Source organism: Mirounga leonina, unplaced genomic scaffold, assembly GCF_011800145.1.
Source record: "Mirounga leonina isolate KUSES-001 unplaced genomic scaffold, KU_Mleo_1.0 Mir_101799, whole genome shotgun sequence".
Classification (NCBI taxonomy): domain Eukaryota; kingdom Metazoa; phylum Chordata; class Mammalia; order Carnivora; family Phocidae; genus Mirounga; species Mirounga leonina.
This window is the reverse complement of record NW_023270210.1, coordinates 3,428,550-3,445,494: the sequence shown is the minus strand read 5'-3', so window position 1 is coordinate 3,445,494 and position 16,945 is coordinate 3,428,550. Positions and strand designations below refer to the sequence as shown.

Below are 16,945 nucleotides of genomic sequence, written 5' to 3'. Positions count from 1 at the left end.
CAGTTGGCCAAACTAAAATGTGGGTGTCATCCTTTACCTCTCCCTTTGCCTCATGTCACCTCTCATCCCCTGCTACTTAACATCACTGCTCTCAAGATAAAGACAAAAATGTTTAATATGGTCTACAAAGCTTTGCACATTCTGGCCCTTATCTATCAGTTTCATTGTAGTTTGCACCATATTCACCTTTGATCATGCTACTTAAATCACAATGATTTTATTTCTGTTCCTTGAACACAACATTGTTTCTGTCTCTGGCCTCAAGTCCCCCTTAGACCGTGCACTTCTCTTTTAGAGAACTTTTAGAAAAACTAATAAACTTTATCTCTTAGAACAGTTTCAGATTTACAGAAAAATTAAGCAGATAGTACAGAGAGTTCCCATATACCTCCAATAGTTTTCCCTATTATTAACATCTTACATTAGTGTAGAATTTTAGTTATAATAATGAACCAATATTGATACATTATTAACTAAAATCTGTAATTTATTCAAATTTCCTTACTTTTTACCTAATGTCCTTTTTGTGTTCCAAAATACAATACTATATTTAGTTGTCTAAATATATGTCTCCATAGGCTTTTCCTGGTTGGACAATTTCTCAGACTTTCCTTATTTTTGGTGACTTTGACAGTTTTGAGGAGGACTCATCCAGTATTTTGTAGAATGCCCCACTATTGGGATTTGTCTGATGTTTTTCTCATGATTAGACAGGAGTTATGATATTTGGGAGCAAAACCTCAGAAGTAAAATGACATTTTCATCACATCATATCAAGGCAACACACTATCTACGTGATTTATGATAGTTGATGTTGACCTTGATCACCTGGCTAAAGTAGTGCTTGTTAGGTTTCTATACTGTAAAATGATTCTTCTCCCCCTGCTTTCCATAATGTCTTCTTTGTAAAGAAATCAGTATGTGCAACCCTCACTTAAGGAGTAGGTGTTATGCTTACCTTCTTTTAGTATCTATATAATTTATTTGTAATTCCTGTGCGTAAGAGGCTCTTATCCCCCATCTATTAACTTATTCAATCAGTTATTTCTATTACTATGGACTCATGAATATTTACTTTATACTTTGGGTTACATTCTTTTTTTTTTTTTCAAAGATTTATTTTATTTATTTGAGAGAGCGAGAATGAGAGAGAGTACATGAGAGAGGGGAGGGTCAGAGGGAGAAGCAGGCTCCTCGCTGAGCAGGGAGCCCGATGCGGGACTCGATCCAGGGACTCCAGGATCATGACCTGAGCCGAAGGCAGCTGCTCAACCAACTGAGCCACCCAGGCGCCTTTGGGTTACATTCTAATATTACTTTATTTTGGTGCTTAAATTATTCCAGGTTTGGCCATTAAGAAGTCTTTCAGTTGGCTCCTGTGTCATTTTGACATGCTCTATCTTAGTGGGATTTTGTTTTTTCATTTTCAGCACTTCTTTTTTAAAGGGTAAAATTAATATTTTTTGTCACTTATAATTAGATGACAGTTGAGTATATAGTCTTCATATTTGATCTTTCTTTTTTGTAAATAAACAAAATTATAAATTTTATATAGCCAATGAATGGTTATGTTTTCAGAGAACATAATTAGATTAATTCATTAATGGTGGCTTAAAGTTTTCCCTTATTAGCACCAGAAAATTCACCCACCTTTTGTCCCTTTTTAAAAAACTGGAAGGATGGGGTGCCTGGGTGGCTCAGTGGGTTAAGCATCTGACTCTTGATTTTGGCTCAGGTCATGATCTCAGGGCTGTGAAATGGAGCCCTGTGATGGGCTCTGTGCTGGGTGTAGAGCCTGCTTAAGATACTCTCTTTCCCTCTGCCCCTACCCCACACCCCCTCCCTCTTTAAAAACAAAACAAAACAAAAACCAAAAAACAAAAAACTGGAAGGTTGGCATGCATTTGACTTCACATTCTGAAGCAACATCCTGACAATCATCCACATCTACTTCAAGGGATACCACGTTGGAATACTTCTCAAAGAGGGAAAGCTTGATCATTTTGCAAGGCCCACACCATATGGCTGAGAAGTCAACTACAACTAGTTTATCTCTTGCACTGTTCACGGCTTCCTGAAAAGCATACTTGCTCTTTATCTGCTTCACCATTTTGGCAGTTGGGGTCTGACAAACGATGGTGAGGACTGATGAGAGTGGATCAAAAAATGCCAGACCGAGTTGCAAAACATGCAGTCTGCCTTCCCTTTACAGCAACTAGCACTTATTTTTTTTAAAAAAATTATTTATGTATTTAATTTTTTTATTTGAATATAGTTGACACACAAACTGATGGCTGCCAGAGGAAAGGGGGCCTAGGGGATGGGCAAAATGGGTGAAGAGACATGGGAAATACCCACTTCTAGTTATGAAATGAATAAGCCACAGGAAAAAAAGGCACAGCATAGTTACAGTTGAGTATGTTGTACACCTGCAGCTAATGCTTTTGGCACTTCTTTATTTTCTCGTCTTACAAGATACTTGGCTTATCTTGTATATTTTCTACCCCAGTCCTAGAAGCTCCTTTCTCCAAGGAGCTCTTGGTTCTTTTTATTGGAGAAAGTTATTAGGAACCAAGATCTAAGTGCTAAGTGTGCTTGCTGTAGTACACTTTTATTAGTTGCAATTTTACATCTGTTTGTCTGATTATTTAATGAATGTCTTTCTCATCCACAAGGTGTTCCAGTATGGTAGGGACCGAGTATGCTTTTGCTTTGTTATGTTCCCAGTGCCAAGCACAGTCTCTGTTACATAATATGCATTTAATAAATACTTTCTAGATGAAAGAGGGTTTATATTTCATGAAAATGTCATCCTTATGTTCATCCAGGACAGAAATATCAGAGTAATCTAAGTCTCCATCATCTTTTTCAGTCTTCACATCCAATCATTAAGTCCTGATAATTTCTAGAATGCATTTCCTAATTTCCACTTTACCACTGCATTGATTCAAGTGCATATTTCCTATCTATGGACAACCACAATAGCATCTCAAGTGGTATCCATACTTCCAGTTCAATCTACACTTCATATTGGTAGAAATTGACAAGCTATTTATAGAATTTATATGGGAATGCAAAGGACCTGGAAAACCTGAAGCAATATTGAAAAATATAAGCAAAGTTGGAGGATTAACCTTTACCTGACTTCAAGCTTTTCTCTAAAGCTATATTAATCAAGATAGTGTGTTACTGGCATAAGTATTGACTAATATATCACTGTGACAGAATAAATATCTCAGAATAGATCCACACTTATACAGTCTTTTTATTTTTGACAAAGGTGCCAAAGCAACATAATGAAAAAGGAAAAATATTTTCAACAAATGGCACTTAAAAAACTGTCCATTTATACGAATAAATGAACTTTGAACCTAGCCTCACACCATACACAAAAATTAATTTGTCATGGATCAGGGACCTACGCATACAATGAAATGCCGTAAACCTTTTAAGGAAAATTATAGAAGAATATTTTTGCCACTTGGAAGTAGTCAGTTTCTTAGCCAGGATACAGAAAACAGAAGCAATGAGAGAAATTGATAAATTAGACTTCATAAAAATTTTAAAACTTCTGCTTATCAAATGACACTGCTAACAAAATTAATGGGCAAAATATATACTGGAGGAAATTATTTTTAAAAACTTATATTTGATAAAGGACTGGCATTCAGGATATGTAAAGAACTTCTACAACTCAATAATAAAAAGACAGACAACTGAAAATGGGCAAAAATATTTGAACAAACACTTTACAAAAGATATACAAATGGCCAATAAACACATGAAAAATTGCTTACATCATTAGTCATCTTGGAAATGAAAAGCACAATGAGACACCACTACACACTCACCAGAGTAGTTAAAAATGAAAAGACTGACAATACTAGATATTGATGAGGATGTGGAGAAAGGAACTGTCACACACTGTTGGTAAGAATATAAAATTATATAATCACTTTGGGAAAGGGTCTGGTAGTTTCTTATAAAACTCAGCATCCACTTGCCCTGTGACCTAAACATTCAACTCCTAGGTATTTACCCAAAAGTCCTGAAAATACATGCCTATAAAAAGAATCATACAAGAATGTTCATAACAGCTTTATAAATAATAGCTTAAAACATGGAAACAACCCAGATGTCCATCAACAGGACAATAATAAACTGAATAGACTTATATGCACAAACTGAATACACAAAAGGGATAAAGAAACTGTGGCATATTCATCCAATAGAGCACTGCTTAGCAATAAAAAAGAATTACTGATGCATGCAATAGCCTGGATGAATCCCAAAAGCATCATGCTGAGTGAAATAATCTGGACACAAAAGAGTACATTGTTGTTCAGATTCAAATTTGTGCTTTCTCCAGATGACACTGTAAAAGAGACTAATATTAGATTGTCTTGCTCTTTTCTTTTTCCTTTCCTTTCCTTTCCTTTCCTTTCCTTTCCTTTCCTTTCCTTTCCTTTCCTTTCCTTTCCTTTCCTTTCCTTTCCTTTCCTTTCCTTTCCTTTCCTTCCCTTCCCTTCCCTTCCCTTCCCTTCCCTTCCCTTTTTTGTCTTCTACATGACAAGATCTAAGTTTTCCTCCCCCCCTGAATACTTATCCATTTATCTCAACATAAGATTTTATTTATTTGAGAGAGAGAGAGAGAGAGAGAGAGAGCGCATGAGCAGGGGGAGAGGCAGAGGGAGAAGCAGACTCCCTGCTGAGCAGGGAGCCAAATGTGGGGCTTGATCCCAGGACTCCGGGATCATAACTGAGCCGAAGGCAGACACTTAACAACTGAGCCACCCAGGCTCAGTTGAGATCCCCTCCCTGTTGAGATAGGATATCTCAACATATTTCTGTACTGATTTGAGATGTCTCCTTTATTATATACTAAATATTCATATACTTGAGTCTGTTTTTAGATCTATTCTGTACACTATTCTTTTATGTCCATCTTATAATTATTGTGACTTCAAAATATATTTTAATATCTGTTAGAGCAAGTGTCCCCTTATTTGTTTTTAATATATATTTTTAGTTATATCAATTGTTTATATCCCACATCAGCTTTAGAATCATCCTGTCTAGGTTCCCAAAAATCCGGTTAAGATTATTTTAAATCTGTAGATTGATTTGTGGAGAGTTGACATTTCTTTGATAAGAAGGATAAAGAGGTGTCACATATAGGAATAAGCTCTCTTTCTTCATTTGTTTAAATGTCCTTAAATGACAATAGAATTTTATAGTGTTTTGTCATATAAGTAAAAATTGAAATGGCCAATGAGGCGGAGATATAGGAAGGCAAGGTAGGACCACCAGTCCCAAGCTCCTCACTGAACAGAGAGCTGGCCTGGGAATAACAAAACACCAGAATCCCTCTCTCTCTCCCCATGTGGCACCAATCCTTCCCTTCTGGTCTAGCCCCTTTGGCTGGTGAGCTGTTGACTAGTCATTTGAACATTCTTTCTTTGTCCTTATTCCAGAAATTCATTTGGGGAAAAGGGCAATGTTCTATATCTGCATTGTCCAGTATTATAGCCACTATTGGACAGTGCTGATCTGGAACATTGATTTCTAGGTAAGCTTGGGATTTGAGGTGGTATGAAGATTTTGATTAATCATATGAGCACTTGGGCCACCAAACATACAGCACCGGGATGTTCTTAATTGTCTTTAGTTCCAATCCCCATATGTACTAATTCCATTTATGGACAGGTTCCTCTTGGCCTCTCTTGCTGGCTATAACCTCTGGCTCTTTGAGTGCTCCTGGGGCAATCCCAGCTCAGTCAGAGAATTCTGATGACTCTTTAGACAGAGTTCGCTAGCCTCCTTAATTTCACTTATTGTCTCTTGTCAGACCTTGGTGCTGTGAGCCAAGGCCTTGGATAATTTCCTTTGCTGTAACCCTCTAACCCCCATGTGGAGGATTAAGCATAGGCTTATCTAGGCCTCTCCACTGTCACTGCCACATAGGCTGGCTGGAGAAATGGGAAGAACATCCAAAGCTGAGGTAGAGGTCTGCACACTGACATCTGGGTTAAGGCCTGGATTGGGAAAGGTATACTGCTGCAAGTAATCAATGAAGGGGTTCAGCCAGCAGTCAGTACCATGAGTCACAGAGCAGAGCCAGAGCTAAGCCACAGGCCAGGAATGACACATTCAGGTTCAGGGATCAGGCAGCCATTGCATAGACTTAGCCAGGAGGGTAGCAGGGGAAGCTAGAAACACAAAGTGGTAAGCAAAGGAAGGGATGCTGGCAAATGCCAATCTTCTGGTCATCCAGAGTCACTCCAGACAGGGTTGGTCATTTGTTCTAGAGAAGGACTTCTTCTAGAGAAGGGCCAAAAGCCAGATGAGTGGCTGAAGCAGGAGAGGAACCATAAACAGTAAAGAGGAGATAGACCACTAATGTGGGATAGAGGCTTCTCTGTGTTTGGGCTGGAGATCTAGGTTTCTTGGTATGGACCTCTGGCCAGACAGAGACAGATGTGGGGGAAGAGTGATGCAGAGATAGGTTTTGTTGGAGAATCCATGCCAATCCAAAATGGGCAGAGGCCCTCTTTGAAGCCAAGAGTCCCAGACTGGTCACAGTAGAAATGCCAGGTGAGATTGCAAGGACTCAGGGTGTCTCAGATTAGTCTACTGACAGTTTGGGAGTGACAAAGGGCTAATAGGAGTCTCTGAGTTCTGTGAAACCCTCAAGGTATTTCCTAGAATCTGGGGTCATTCCTAGACTCTACTTCCATCCTGCTGTTCTAAGGCCACTGTTTATTTCCATTCCCCTCCTCTTTCTTGCTCCTTTGGGTTTCTCTCCTTCATTTGGGCAATGATCTGAGAGAATCTTCCTGGCTCCCACTTTTATTTCTCCTGCCCTAAAGAAGTCACAGGCCTTTTGTACTAGGGACTTCTGGGAAATGTTCTGGAATCTTCCAAAGGTCTCCTGTAACACCTTTTGTCTCTGGTCTTCATCTCTTCCCTTTCCCCTAACTTCTGTATTATAGTGTCCACAATCCCATGCCTTGGAATTCCTTTTTTTGTCCCTGGGGTGGGGAAATCTCATCACACTTTTTGTGTTTTTCAGTGCTTCTCCATTCCTTGGATCTGCAGGTTCTTTCCAGTGTTTGATCTAAACAAAAAATAGATGCCTATCTCCCAATCAGACTTGAATCTTTCCCACTTCAGCAGCTGCAGACCAAGCAACGCCCTAGTCCCAGAGTCCCTATTCTCACTCCATAGGAAAAAACTCACAATTAGGCATTTCCTACAAGGAGCCTAGAGCAGAGTTACAGTGGAGGACTCTGATGTTGGGTCTGATTTCACAGCACATATGGGAAAAAAAACAAACATTTACATATGCTTGTTTAGAAATCTGCTTATGCTCTTGGAATATTAAACATTCCATTCTGGCATAATTAATTTTCCCAAGTCCAAATTGTAACAGAAAACAGTTTGAGGAGTAGTGATTTCTAAGGGACCATCATATATTATGGTGGTCCCATATATATAAGGGACCAACATATATTATGAATACCATACACTCTGGCTTGAGGGCAAGAAACTCAGGCTTGGAGAAAGAACATTTAATCCCTCCCGTTTGGGGAAAAGGCAATCACAGGGTTTTATGTTGGGAAGCAGCGCATACATGGCCATCTTTCTTTTCCTTTTGGATTCTCTCAGATTCCTTGGAAACAAATGCAGAAATACTGTGATGAGAAGAAAATGACATCTGTGATTAATGACTTCAGTAGAGGGCTATTAGGGAAGAGCCACAGAATGATTTCTTCAATATCACAGCTCTAGGTTGGGGAGGGTGGTGTCAAAGGAGAGATGACCAAGTCATTCTTCTTCCATAGATTCTTTGCTTGAGATAGCAGGCAGTCAAAAATTTGAAGTAATCTTGGTATAATCCTGACATTGAAACCAGCAGATTAAAGCAAGGGAAAGAGAAAGAAAGTACTAGGTTGATCATTTTAGGCTTAGCAAGGAAGTTTCTTTAAAGTTCTTAGGGACTTGTATTTCTCTAAACCTTGCTCTAATTGTGTATCCCATTTAGTCATTCTAGTTTATCTTGATACCAGGCTGTATTAACGAAGTGGTCTCCTTGTTAGGTTAAAATTGAGTAGTAAATCTTATTAAATCTATTCACTTAGCCATTCCCAAAAATAATCTAGCTGTTTTTACCAGAAGGATATGACCAAGGCTCTGATACTTACTACCTGGTGACTGTTCTAATTGTAGGATAATTTTAGAGAGGGAATAGTTATCTTAAAGTCTGACTATACAACTTCACATTTGTAAAATACTGACGATTCCCAGTGTGTTTGATGAACCTGGAGCCTACTTTAACTTCCTTGTGATGGGGATCTGTGGGGAACAAATCCCAGTGAGGCTTCCAACCTAGAGCATGTCAGAGAGTTCATTTGTCCCATTTCTGCCTTTTGGGGGATTATTGGTGTGCCTGGTTTTGCCTTGGAGACTGGCCCCTTACTGATAAACCACATATGGTCTTGGAGGTCACAGAAAGAAGAAAGACAATAAATTATTCTCTAATTGACTAAAACCAACAATTTTTACCTTTTCTGAACAAAGCTATAAATCTTTAGACGATGATAAACATTTGGCAGATTAGTCATTGTCAGGTTTGTAAAGGGCTGATCTACCCAGACAGAATAGCTCCCCAATACTAACAAGATGGAGGATTTTGTGCTCAAAAAGACACTGCTAAGCCTACCTATGCACATTAGCAGGGATTTTTCTGCTTGTGTGTATTTTCTGGAGAAGGGGCAAGTAACAGACAGGGTGGCCATGGTTGGAAAATTGTCAAAAGTCAAAGGCTAGCTAAGTCTATAGGCATTAAAATTAACATAAGAGTACTAGAATTCAGAAATGACCAGGAGGTGGGGTGGGGGGAACAATGGGAAGAGAAGCCACAAATGAGGAGAAAAACATTTAAGGGAGGGTGAGGAGGATAAGAATCAGTAGGGTCTTCCCAGAGTGCTTATGGCCTCCCACTGTCTAGCAGAAGGCTGTCTGGCTGAGGCAGAGCTTGGTCTTCCTGGGACCCTGGGGAGACTTATATAGAGAGCTGCTTTTCTGAGCTGTAGAGGACATGACCAACCACTTCTTTTGGCTACAGTTAATTCTGCTTAGGATGGGAACAAGCCAAACTGAAGTTCCATGGAGTATGTCTCATCAAAGAAAATTTTTTCTAACTTACATTGCTCAGAACTCAGTGGGAGGCCAGGTAAGGCCAGGGAAATTGGAAGGCACTGGTCACCAGTTCCTCCTCATTTCCTGCAGAACAAAGTTAAAACTCCTTAGGTACCTTGAGTCACTCCGTGAGCTGCTTCCACCCTACCTCTCTAGATTGATCTGTCACCTCTCCTCTCAGTCACAAACCCTTCTCTTTAGTCACATGGACTGACTTGCTGTTCCCTAAACTCATGCCTCTCCCTGCTATTGTGCTTTTGTTCAAGCTTTTTTTTAACCCTCTGACAACTACACCTACCCCTCACACATCACTCACCTATTCACTCTTCAAAGCCCAGTCCAAATTCCACTTTGTTCAAGAAGCCCATCTTGACACCTACACTCTCCAATCTGCTTTTCCTCTGTTTGGTGGCAGAGTTAGGTGTGAACAAGTGACCTGGGGGTGCTGTTGGCAAAGCTGACTCAGCCCTGTCACCCCAACAGGGCTTGTCCAAATCCTGGTCTGGAGCAGGTTCCAAATACAAGTAAAAAGTCTTTTTTTTTTTTCCTTCTTCCAAACTCAATTTTGATTTATGGAGTTCATTAACTTAGTTATTTTCATCTCTTCTTATCCTTTGTGCCTTGTTCTCTAGGAGGCTGATCTTTTGGTTCCAAGGTAGAATTAAATAAATAACCTTTGTGGGGCACTTTGTAGTTTTCAAAGCACTTTCCCTTCTGCTACCTAATTGATCCTCATGGTCACCTGTGAATTATCCCCAGTTTAGAGCTGAGGAAACTGGCCCTATGTGTAGCAACTTGTCCAGGTCAGAGCAATTAAGTGGTCAATCAGGGACTAGAGCCCAGACTGTCTGCCTCTAAACCATGTTCTCCCCACTAACAGCAATTGCCACAACAGAAACAACAGCCATGAATATTTATTGACCACTCACTCAGTGCCAGGCACAATGCTATGGCCCTCACATGGGGTGACATGTTTTATACATGACAACAATCTTGTGAGGTAGGTGCTATTATTATTTCCAGTTTACAGAGGATATGGAGGTTTAGAGAGCTTGGACAACTGACTGAAGTGCACATGGCCAGTAAGTGGTGGCACTGACACTTAAGTCCAGATCTGGCAGAATTCACAGAGCCTGGTTGCTTGGAACGGCAGTTTTCCAAGTTATGCTGTCCCTGTGTGCTGGGAAGGGCTGGTGCCTTAGCATTCCCAGCCATGTGTGTGCATCCATCCACTAGACTCGAAAAGCCAGCACTGCCATGTAAGTCAGAAACTTTGTGCACCAGTCCTGGCCCAGCTTTCTTTTCTGGGAAAATCACTGACTCTCCTGGACCTCAAGTTTTCATTGGTAAAGGGGGAATAATATCTCTATAGATCTGGGCATTGAAGAAGGGCTGGAGACTCTAGGGCAATTGGATTCTCCCTGACTCTTCACAAGGCTGCTGGTCACACCTTGTTTCTTGGTCAAATCCTATTTAACCTGAACTTCATTCTGTTTCCAGATTGGTTCTCCTGAGGCCTTTCCATAGGATTGTCTGACTCCCAATCGCACCCTTATATCCCTTGCCTGCAGGAAGCTTACCTCCTATTTTGAGTTGTGTGAGGCCATTCAACATGAATGAGCAAGAACTTGGACCTTATCCACAGAGCTGGGCTGGGGCCCTGCCTTTCTCACTAACCAGCCTTGGGATATTTGATCTGTATGAGCTTTGTTTCCTTCTATAGAATATGGACAATAATTGTATCTATGTCATGGGTTATTGTTAGAATGACACCAAATAATGCCTGAGGAGCACTCAACCTGATGCCTGGCACTGTGTATATGCTTAAGAAGTGGTGGTTGCTGATGGTATCATTTCTTTTCTCAAGTCTAAAATTTTGGCACTATCTCTACCTCAATATTTCTCCTTTTCTTTAGTCCTAAGGCCCACCTCTCTCTATTGGCACTCTCACTCCCCTTCTTATCCAGATTCCTGAGGTCCCATCTTTATGAATCATCACCATTCATGTTTCCTTCTCAGACTCTTTCGCCCTACTGGTTCTTGTCTTACAGCCTAGAAAATGCCCATCCTAGGTTAGGCATATACTAGTCTCCTGGTGTTACTTTGATTTTTCCTTTGTCTTCATTCCAAACATCTGGAGAGTAGAGATTGCCTTCAAGGCCATCCCATCCTTACCCTGACTTCTTCCTCATCTCCTAGTCATCTGTCTCTGTCTCCCAGTACTCTCCAGAACTTTATTCCACAATGGACATTCAAAACCTAACTGTTAAATGCAATGGCCCCTTCTTGGTTGCTGCTTCTTCAAGCCCTTCATAGAGACCTGCTGGCCCCATTCTGCTGAGATGAAACTCTGCTTCCCAGCTGCTTTCTCTCACATTGTAGGCTTAGTTTTCTTCTCTCTCACCAAACACACCTTGCACTTGGGTTTTCCAGAATGTTTCTGGAAACTACCATGAACAAAACACTGAGACAGGAACATCTGCCTCTTCCCAACCCTTTTGACTCTCCTAGTTCCTCTCCCTCCTTCCATCTCCTAACATAAACATTCCCTGCATTCCTGTTCCTGTCCTTGGCCTAGTTCTATATCTCAACATTTTCTCCCCTGGAGATCTCTCATAGTCCCACAGTTTCTGTGTTCATTTCTGTGTGGATAGCTCCCAGGTCCCTATCTTCAGTCCTGTTCCCATCTGAGCCAGATTCCCACCTCCAACTGTCTGCTGGATACTCCACCAGCTACAAAATCTTTGCACATCTAAAGCAATGCTAATCGTCTCCCTCATCAAACCTGCTCTGCCTGCTTAGCCTATTTCTGATCATGGCAACAACAACTCCTCATTACCAAGGCTTGAGACCTATGAGTCAGAGCTTTTTTTGTGTTTTCCGCTACCAGAAACCAAGTCCTAGGAAATCTACTCCTCCACTGGAACTTATCTTCACCTCTCTTCTCAAAGCCCACTAACCTTGCCTCATTCAAGTTCTTACTATTCTCACCTGTATGACAATGTGGCTCCTACCTGGTCTCATCAAAACTTCCTTCCTCCAAATCCTTCCCTTATCACAGCAGCCAGAGTGTTCTTCTTACAACCTAGACCTAATTACTTTTTTTCCCTTGAGGTGTCTCCTCTTCTTTAAGAGAAGACACCTTCTCTTAAATTGAAGGGAAATTAAATTTTATATTTTTGTTTAAGTTAGCATTTATACAAGGATATCATTGAAAATTGTTCACCTCTCTGTATCTCTCTGTATCTGTCTCTATACTCACCCTCGTTTCTAAGCATGAACATAAAGGCAAGGTTAGAATGAGGCCCTAACAATAATTACTGTGTGGGACCCAAAGTTATTTTTTAATTTCCTTCTTTAACCTTTTCTGCATTGATTTAACTTCTAATTAGGAGAACACATAAATTTTACAAAAACAATAAAGTCATTCTTCATGGAAGAGGAAAAAAACCCTCTGGTGGCTCCTCATTGGCACTAGGACAAAGTCCAAACTCCTTAACCTGCGTTAAGAGGTCCTCCGTGATTGACCTCTGCTCACCTCTCTGTCCTCACTGAAGGCCACTCTCTCCTCCCTCCACTGTCCTGAGCTCCAGCCTCTGACACTCTTGAAGACTCACCGTTCCTAAGACATACCTTGCTCTTCCTCTTCCCTCTTCTTTGCTATCTTTTGGAAGAATGCCTATCCTGCCAGGTGAAGCAGACAATGGGAAAAGTGAAATTTCTCTGTGGACTGATAGGTCTTTTTGCTCCTCAAGCATAACCCTGGCTCCAGAGTCAGTGATTGGCAGCCATGAAGTCAACCCTCCCCTTAAGTGCAGCCAGCCTTCTGAGGGAGGGGCAGGACTGGGAACACAGACCTGGCACAGTTGGACTGAGCTCTCACTGTGGGTAGGTGAAAGAAAGAGTGGCTAAGGAAAGAAGGAGTTGGGAGAACCAGGTGGCCAATGTGGGCTTTGCCATCCCTTGCTCCTCTGGTGTGTATGTGAGCTTGGTGACTCACCTTCTTCTCTAGACAAGTTACAAGAGACAGAAAGAGGATATGCCTTCAGGCACCAAAGCGGTCTCAACCATTCAGATCCCTGGTAGCCAAACAATCCCTACCTCAAATATGGGTCTGCTGTGGGGCCACAGAGTCCTGCAACCAAAGGGAATTGCCTCAGATAGCCTCCATCTTCCCTTTCTCAGTCCTCCTAACCCCCACTGGTCTTATGCTACTGAGAAGGTGGAGAGCAAGGTGTTCTACACAGGCCACCATCACCATCCCTCTTAAGCCCAGCTGTATCTCTATAGGGAGCTCTTTGAAGAGATTATTTACTCCTCAGGGACCTCAAACAGAATATGTCCAAGACAGAACCCAACCTGCCTTTCCTCTTCTGCCACCACTACCACAAGGCATTCTGCCTACTGTGTCCCAGGTAGCATTAATGGTGCTACCATCCACCTCGTCCCTGGCTCCACACATGCATCATGCTGTTTCACACCTCACGGTCTTCACATATGCTGTGCACTTGCTTGCAGTATCTGTACCCTCATCCCTTCAACTGGTCCCTATTAGGACTCAGCTCAGTGGTTAACTCCTGTGAGAATTTTCACTTTAGCCTTCCCATCTTTTTGAGGCTAGATGTGGAGCCCCTCCTCTGTGCCCCGTAACAACTAGGCATACCCTATTGTCATTGTCACATTCTTGTCTGGTTTTACCACCAGACCTGGAGCTACTTGAGTGTAGACACCATGTATTATATAACTATGGGTCCCTACTACCAAGCACAGAGCTCTGTATACATTTGATGCTCAGTAAAAGCTAGTTAATATATTTTATGGGTTCATAAATCCTAATGTATTATATGGATTCATAAATCCTCAACTTTTTCCTGGCTCTTATGTCCCAAATTCAGTCAGTCACTATGTCCTGTCCCTTTATCTTCTTAATGATCTCTTGTCTACTTCTTTTCAACCTAGGACATTATTCATAGACCAGGCCACCACCATCTCAATACCCAACTACCCCAGCCTCCTGAATGGTCGTCCAAACACAACACAGCTGCCAGATGGAGCCTTTCAAAGCATAAGTTTTCTTGTGTCACTATTCTGCTTAAAATAATCCAGAGGCTTGGCACCACCTACAGCACAAAGTCCAAGCCCTTGATGGCAGCTCATGTCAGAGACCCTGGAGAATTCAGCTCCTGCAGCCCTCCTCAGCCTTGTCTCCTATGTTCCTTTTTCAGAGTCCTGGAGTCCAAGTAAACAAAATAACTTGTTAGTACTTTCAGTCACTAATTTATCTATCTCCATTCCTTTGCTCATGCTCTTAGCTCAACCTAGAACCCTCTCCTCAACATGGAATCCCCTCCCTTGTTTGTCTTCTTTCCAAAATTCACCTTCTTTCAAGACACCCCTTCACTGTTCTTCAGGAGGTTCTGAGAAACCTGGTCACCACCAGAAAAATGGTTCCTGCCAAGGATATAAATCCCTCAGGCTATCTGAGAAAGGACAGGCACCATCTGGGTGGGACGTTGGCTGGGACATAAGACTGCTGAACTTCCCAGTCTCAGCAGAGACCTCTTTAGCCCAAAGAAGCTCATTCTCAGTTTGGGGGTTAAGAGGAGGCCCCTGATTCCTTCAGATGCCTTAAGGCTACCACTCTGCTCTTCAGCTGAGACTTTGCTATAGCTGCTGGCAAGGCTGTGGGTTGCTGTCTCCACATGTAGAAAGCCTTGAGGACACTTTTTTGGGTGACTAATACTCAGCACTGGGACTTTCCCAAAACACGGCCTTCCCATCAGCTAAGCCAAACTTGAGACCTGACTTAGGAGATGAGGCTGAGGAAGCCAAATGGAAATGAACTTGATTTTATGATATGCTTGTGTGGGAGCTATGGTTTTTCCTGAGATCAAGAAAAACTTGGGCCCAGAGTTTTTCTTGCAGGCAGATGGATAACTTGGCTGAAGTGGCCATAAGACTTTTAACAAAATGGCTCTGTGGGGCACCTGGGTGGCTCAGTCGTTAAGCGTCTGCCTTCGGCTCAGGTCATGATCCCGGGGTCCTGGGATCGAGTCCCGCATCCGGCTCCCTGCTCAGCGGGAAGCCTGCTTCTCCCTCTCCCACTCCCCCTGCTTGTGTTCCTGCTCTCGCTATCTCTCTCTCTATCAAATAAATAAATAAAATCTAAAAACAAAACAAAACAACAACAAAAAAACAAAATGGCTCTGTGCTAGGTCAGAAAGAATGACAAGGCAGAGACCAAATAATGTGAGAGTTGAAGGGGCTTCTTTGCCCAGAACAATGCCATGAAAAGTAGAATTTAGTCTAGGGCACATCTGTGGGCAGAATTCAGGGACTGCTAAGTTAGGGTTGAGATTTTCCTAGGAAAGCAGCTTTTTTCCCCCTGAATTCAGGTACGTAGTCAACAAAAGCAATATTAACAGAGTGCCTATTTAGTGTCAGGTACTGGGGATACAGAAATGACACAGAAGTAACTCTCACCCTGTCTCTTCCTTCAAAGAACTTCTGGTCTAGGCTGGGATGGTATTGCATCTTCAGTGGACCTGTGTACCTGGAGCTGGCAGCAAGGGAGGAGTAGAAATTGGCAAGAGTCAATGAGGTTTCCAAGCTGGCCCCAAGCAGACATGGAGACCCCACCTCCCTTTCTTTGCCAACATGTATTGCTCCTTTGAATCTGCCCAGCTTGGGATGAGTTAGTGTCAGTAATGCTTTGCACTGTGGAGGGGTGAGGAGAGGTGGAGGATAGGGGCTCTCTGTTAGTTGCTTCCAGTTTCCTCATACTTCAGAGATGGGGAGTTTTTGAAAAATAGCTCATGTGGAATTTCTTGGTCTATGCTCTTCTTTTTCTCATCTCCCCTGGAATGACTTAAACGTCAACCCTCAGCCCTGCCTTCTTGACTTGCTAGACGTATTTAGAGGGTCATTCTGAGTAGGAGGTAAAAAATGAAACACAGCTGATCCTAAATGCTTGCTTTGTCAGGACGAAAGTGCTTTATTGACCAGTATAGCTATGGTCTTACTCCTCAGCTTATCTCTGAGTCACTGTGGCTGTGTCAATAACAAAGCCACTGATGTATTTTCTTAATGTCTGAGATCCATTGACTGTTTGCTGACCTGATTACTTGACTCCCAGCTTGAATCTGTCTCAAAATCGTACCTTCAGTGAAACACATGGGTTCACTCTCTGTGGTTTTAATGCAATCACTTCAACTTTCTGTGCTTTAGCTTCCCTGTCAAGTCAATAGGTTTGTTGTAAGTGGATGTGCTGATTTTTTGAGAATATCTAAAGTGTTTAGTGGAGGCTGAGGACAAATGTGCCAGAGTGAGCAAGCCTTGCTTGCCCCAAGATATTCCTGGAGGCCTGCTTTCTCTCTTAAATAAGTCTCTTAGGACCTCCAAAGATAGAAGAGTGGGTGCAAGCCATGTGCATATACATGTTCCATGTGTGAACATGAAGTTATCTCCCTTGAGTGCTCTCTCTATATCTCACCACCCAACCACCACAGGTACCTAGTTAACTCAAATCTCAGCTTCCCCTTCAGTTCTATGGGGAAGCCTCTCCTGACCTCCTGGGCTAGGTCAGGCCTTCCTGATGCTAACTCTCAGAGCAGCTTGCAATTTTCCTTTTTAACACATACCCAGTTGGCAATGATATATATTTTTAAAATTTTATTTTATTATGTTATGTTAATCACCATACATTACATCATTAGTTTTTGATGTAGTGTTCCATGATTCATTG

At 41.8% G+C, this 16,945-nt stretch overlaps 1 protein-coding gene across 2 annotated transcripts; it reads right to left on the bottom strand.

Moving 5' to 3' along the window:
* Positions 1-1,611: 1,611 nt before the first annotated feature.
* LOC118014138 (thioredoxin-like) lies at positions 1,612-2,110 on the bottom strand. Of its 2 annotated transcripts, XM_035010216.1 has the most exons (3): positions 1,967-2,110; positions 1,880-1,930; positions 1,612-1,671 (listed from the first exon to the last, which is right to left on the bottom strand). In XM_035010216.1, exons 1-3 carry the CDS (start codon positions 2,108-2,110, stop codon positions 1,612-1,614), a joined length of 255 nt encoding a protein of 84 aa, XP_034866107.1. The 2 variants fall into 2 exon arrangements, with proteins under 2 accessions (XP_034866107.1, XP_034866101.1); XM_035010210.1 differs by having other exon boundaries at positions 1,880-2,110.
* Between the last annotated feature and the right edge of the window lie 14,835 nt (positions 2,111-16,945).

Excerpts from the sequence above, each read along its gene's own strand:
- LOC118014138 (XM_035010210.1), bottom strand. The coding sequence starts at position 2,110 with ATGGTGAAGCAGATAAAGAGCAAGTATGCTTTTCAGGAAGCCGTGAAC. Across the intron at positions 1,672-1,879 it reads TGCCAACCTTCCAGTTTTTT|TTTTTTAAAAAGGGACAAAA; the intron begins GTTTTTTGGTTT and ends CCATCCTTCCAG.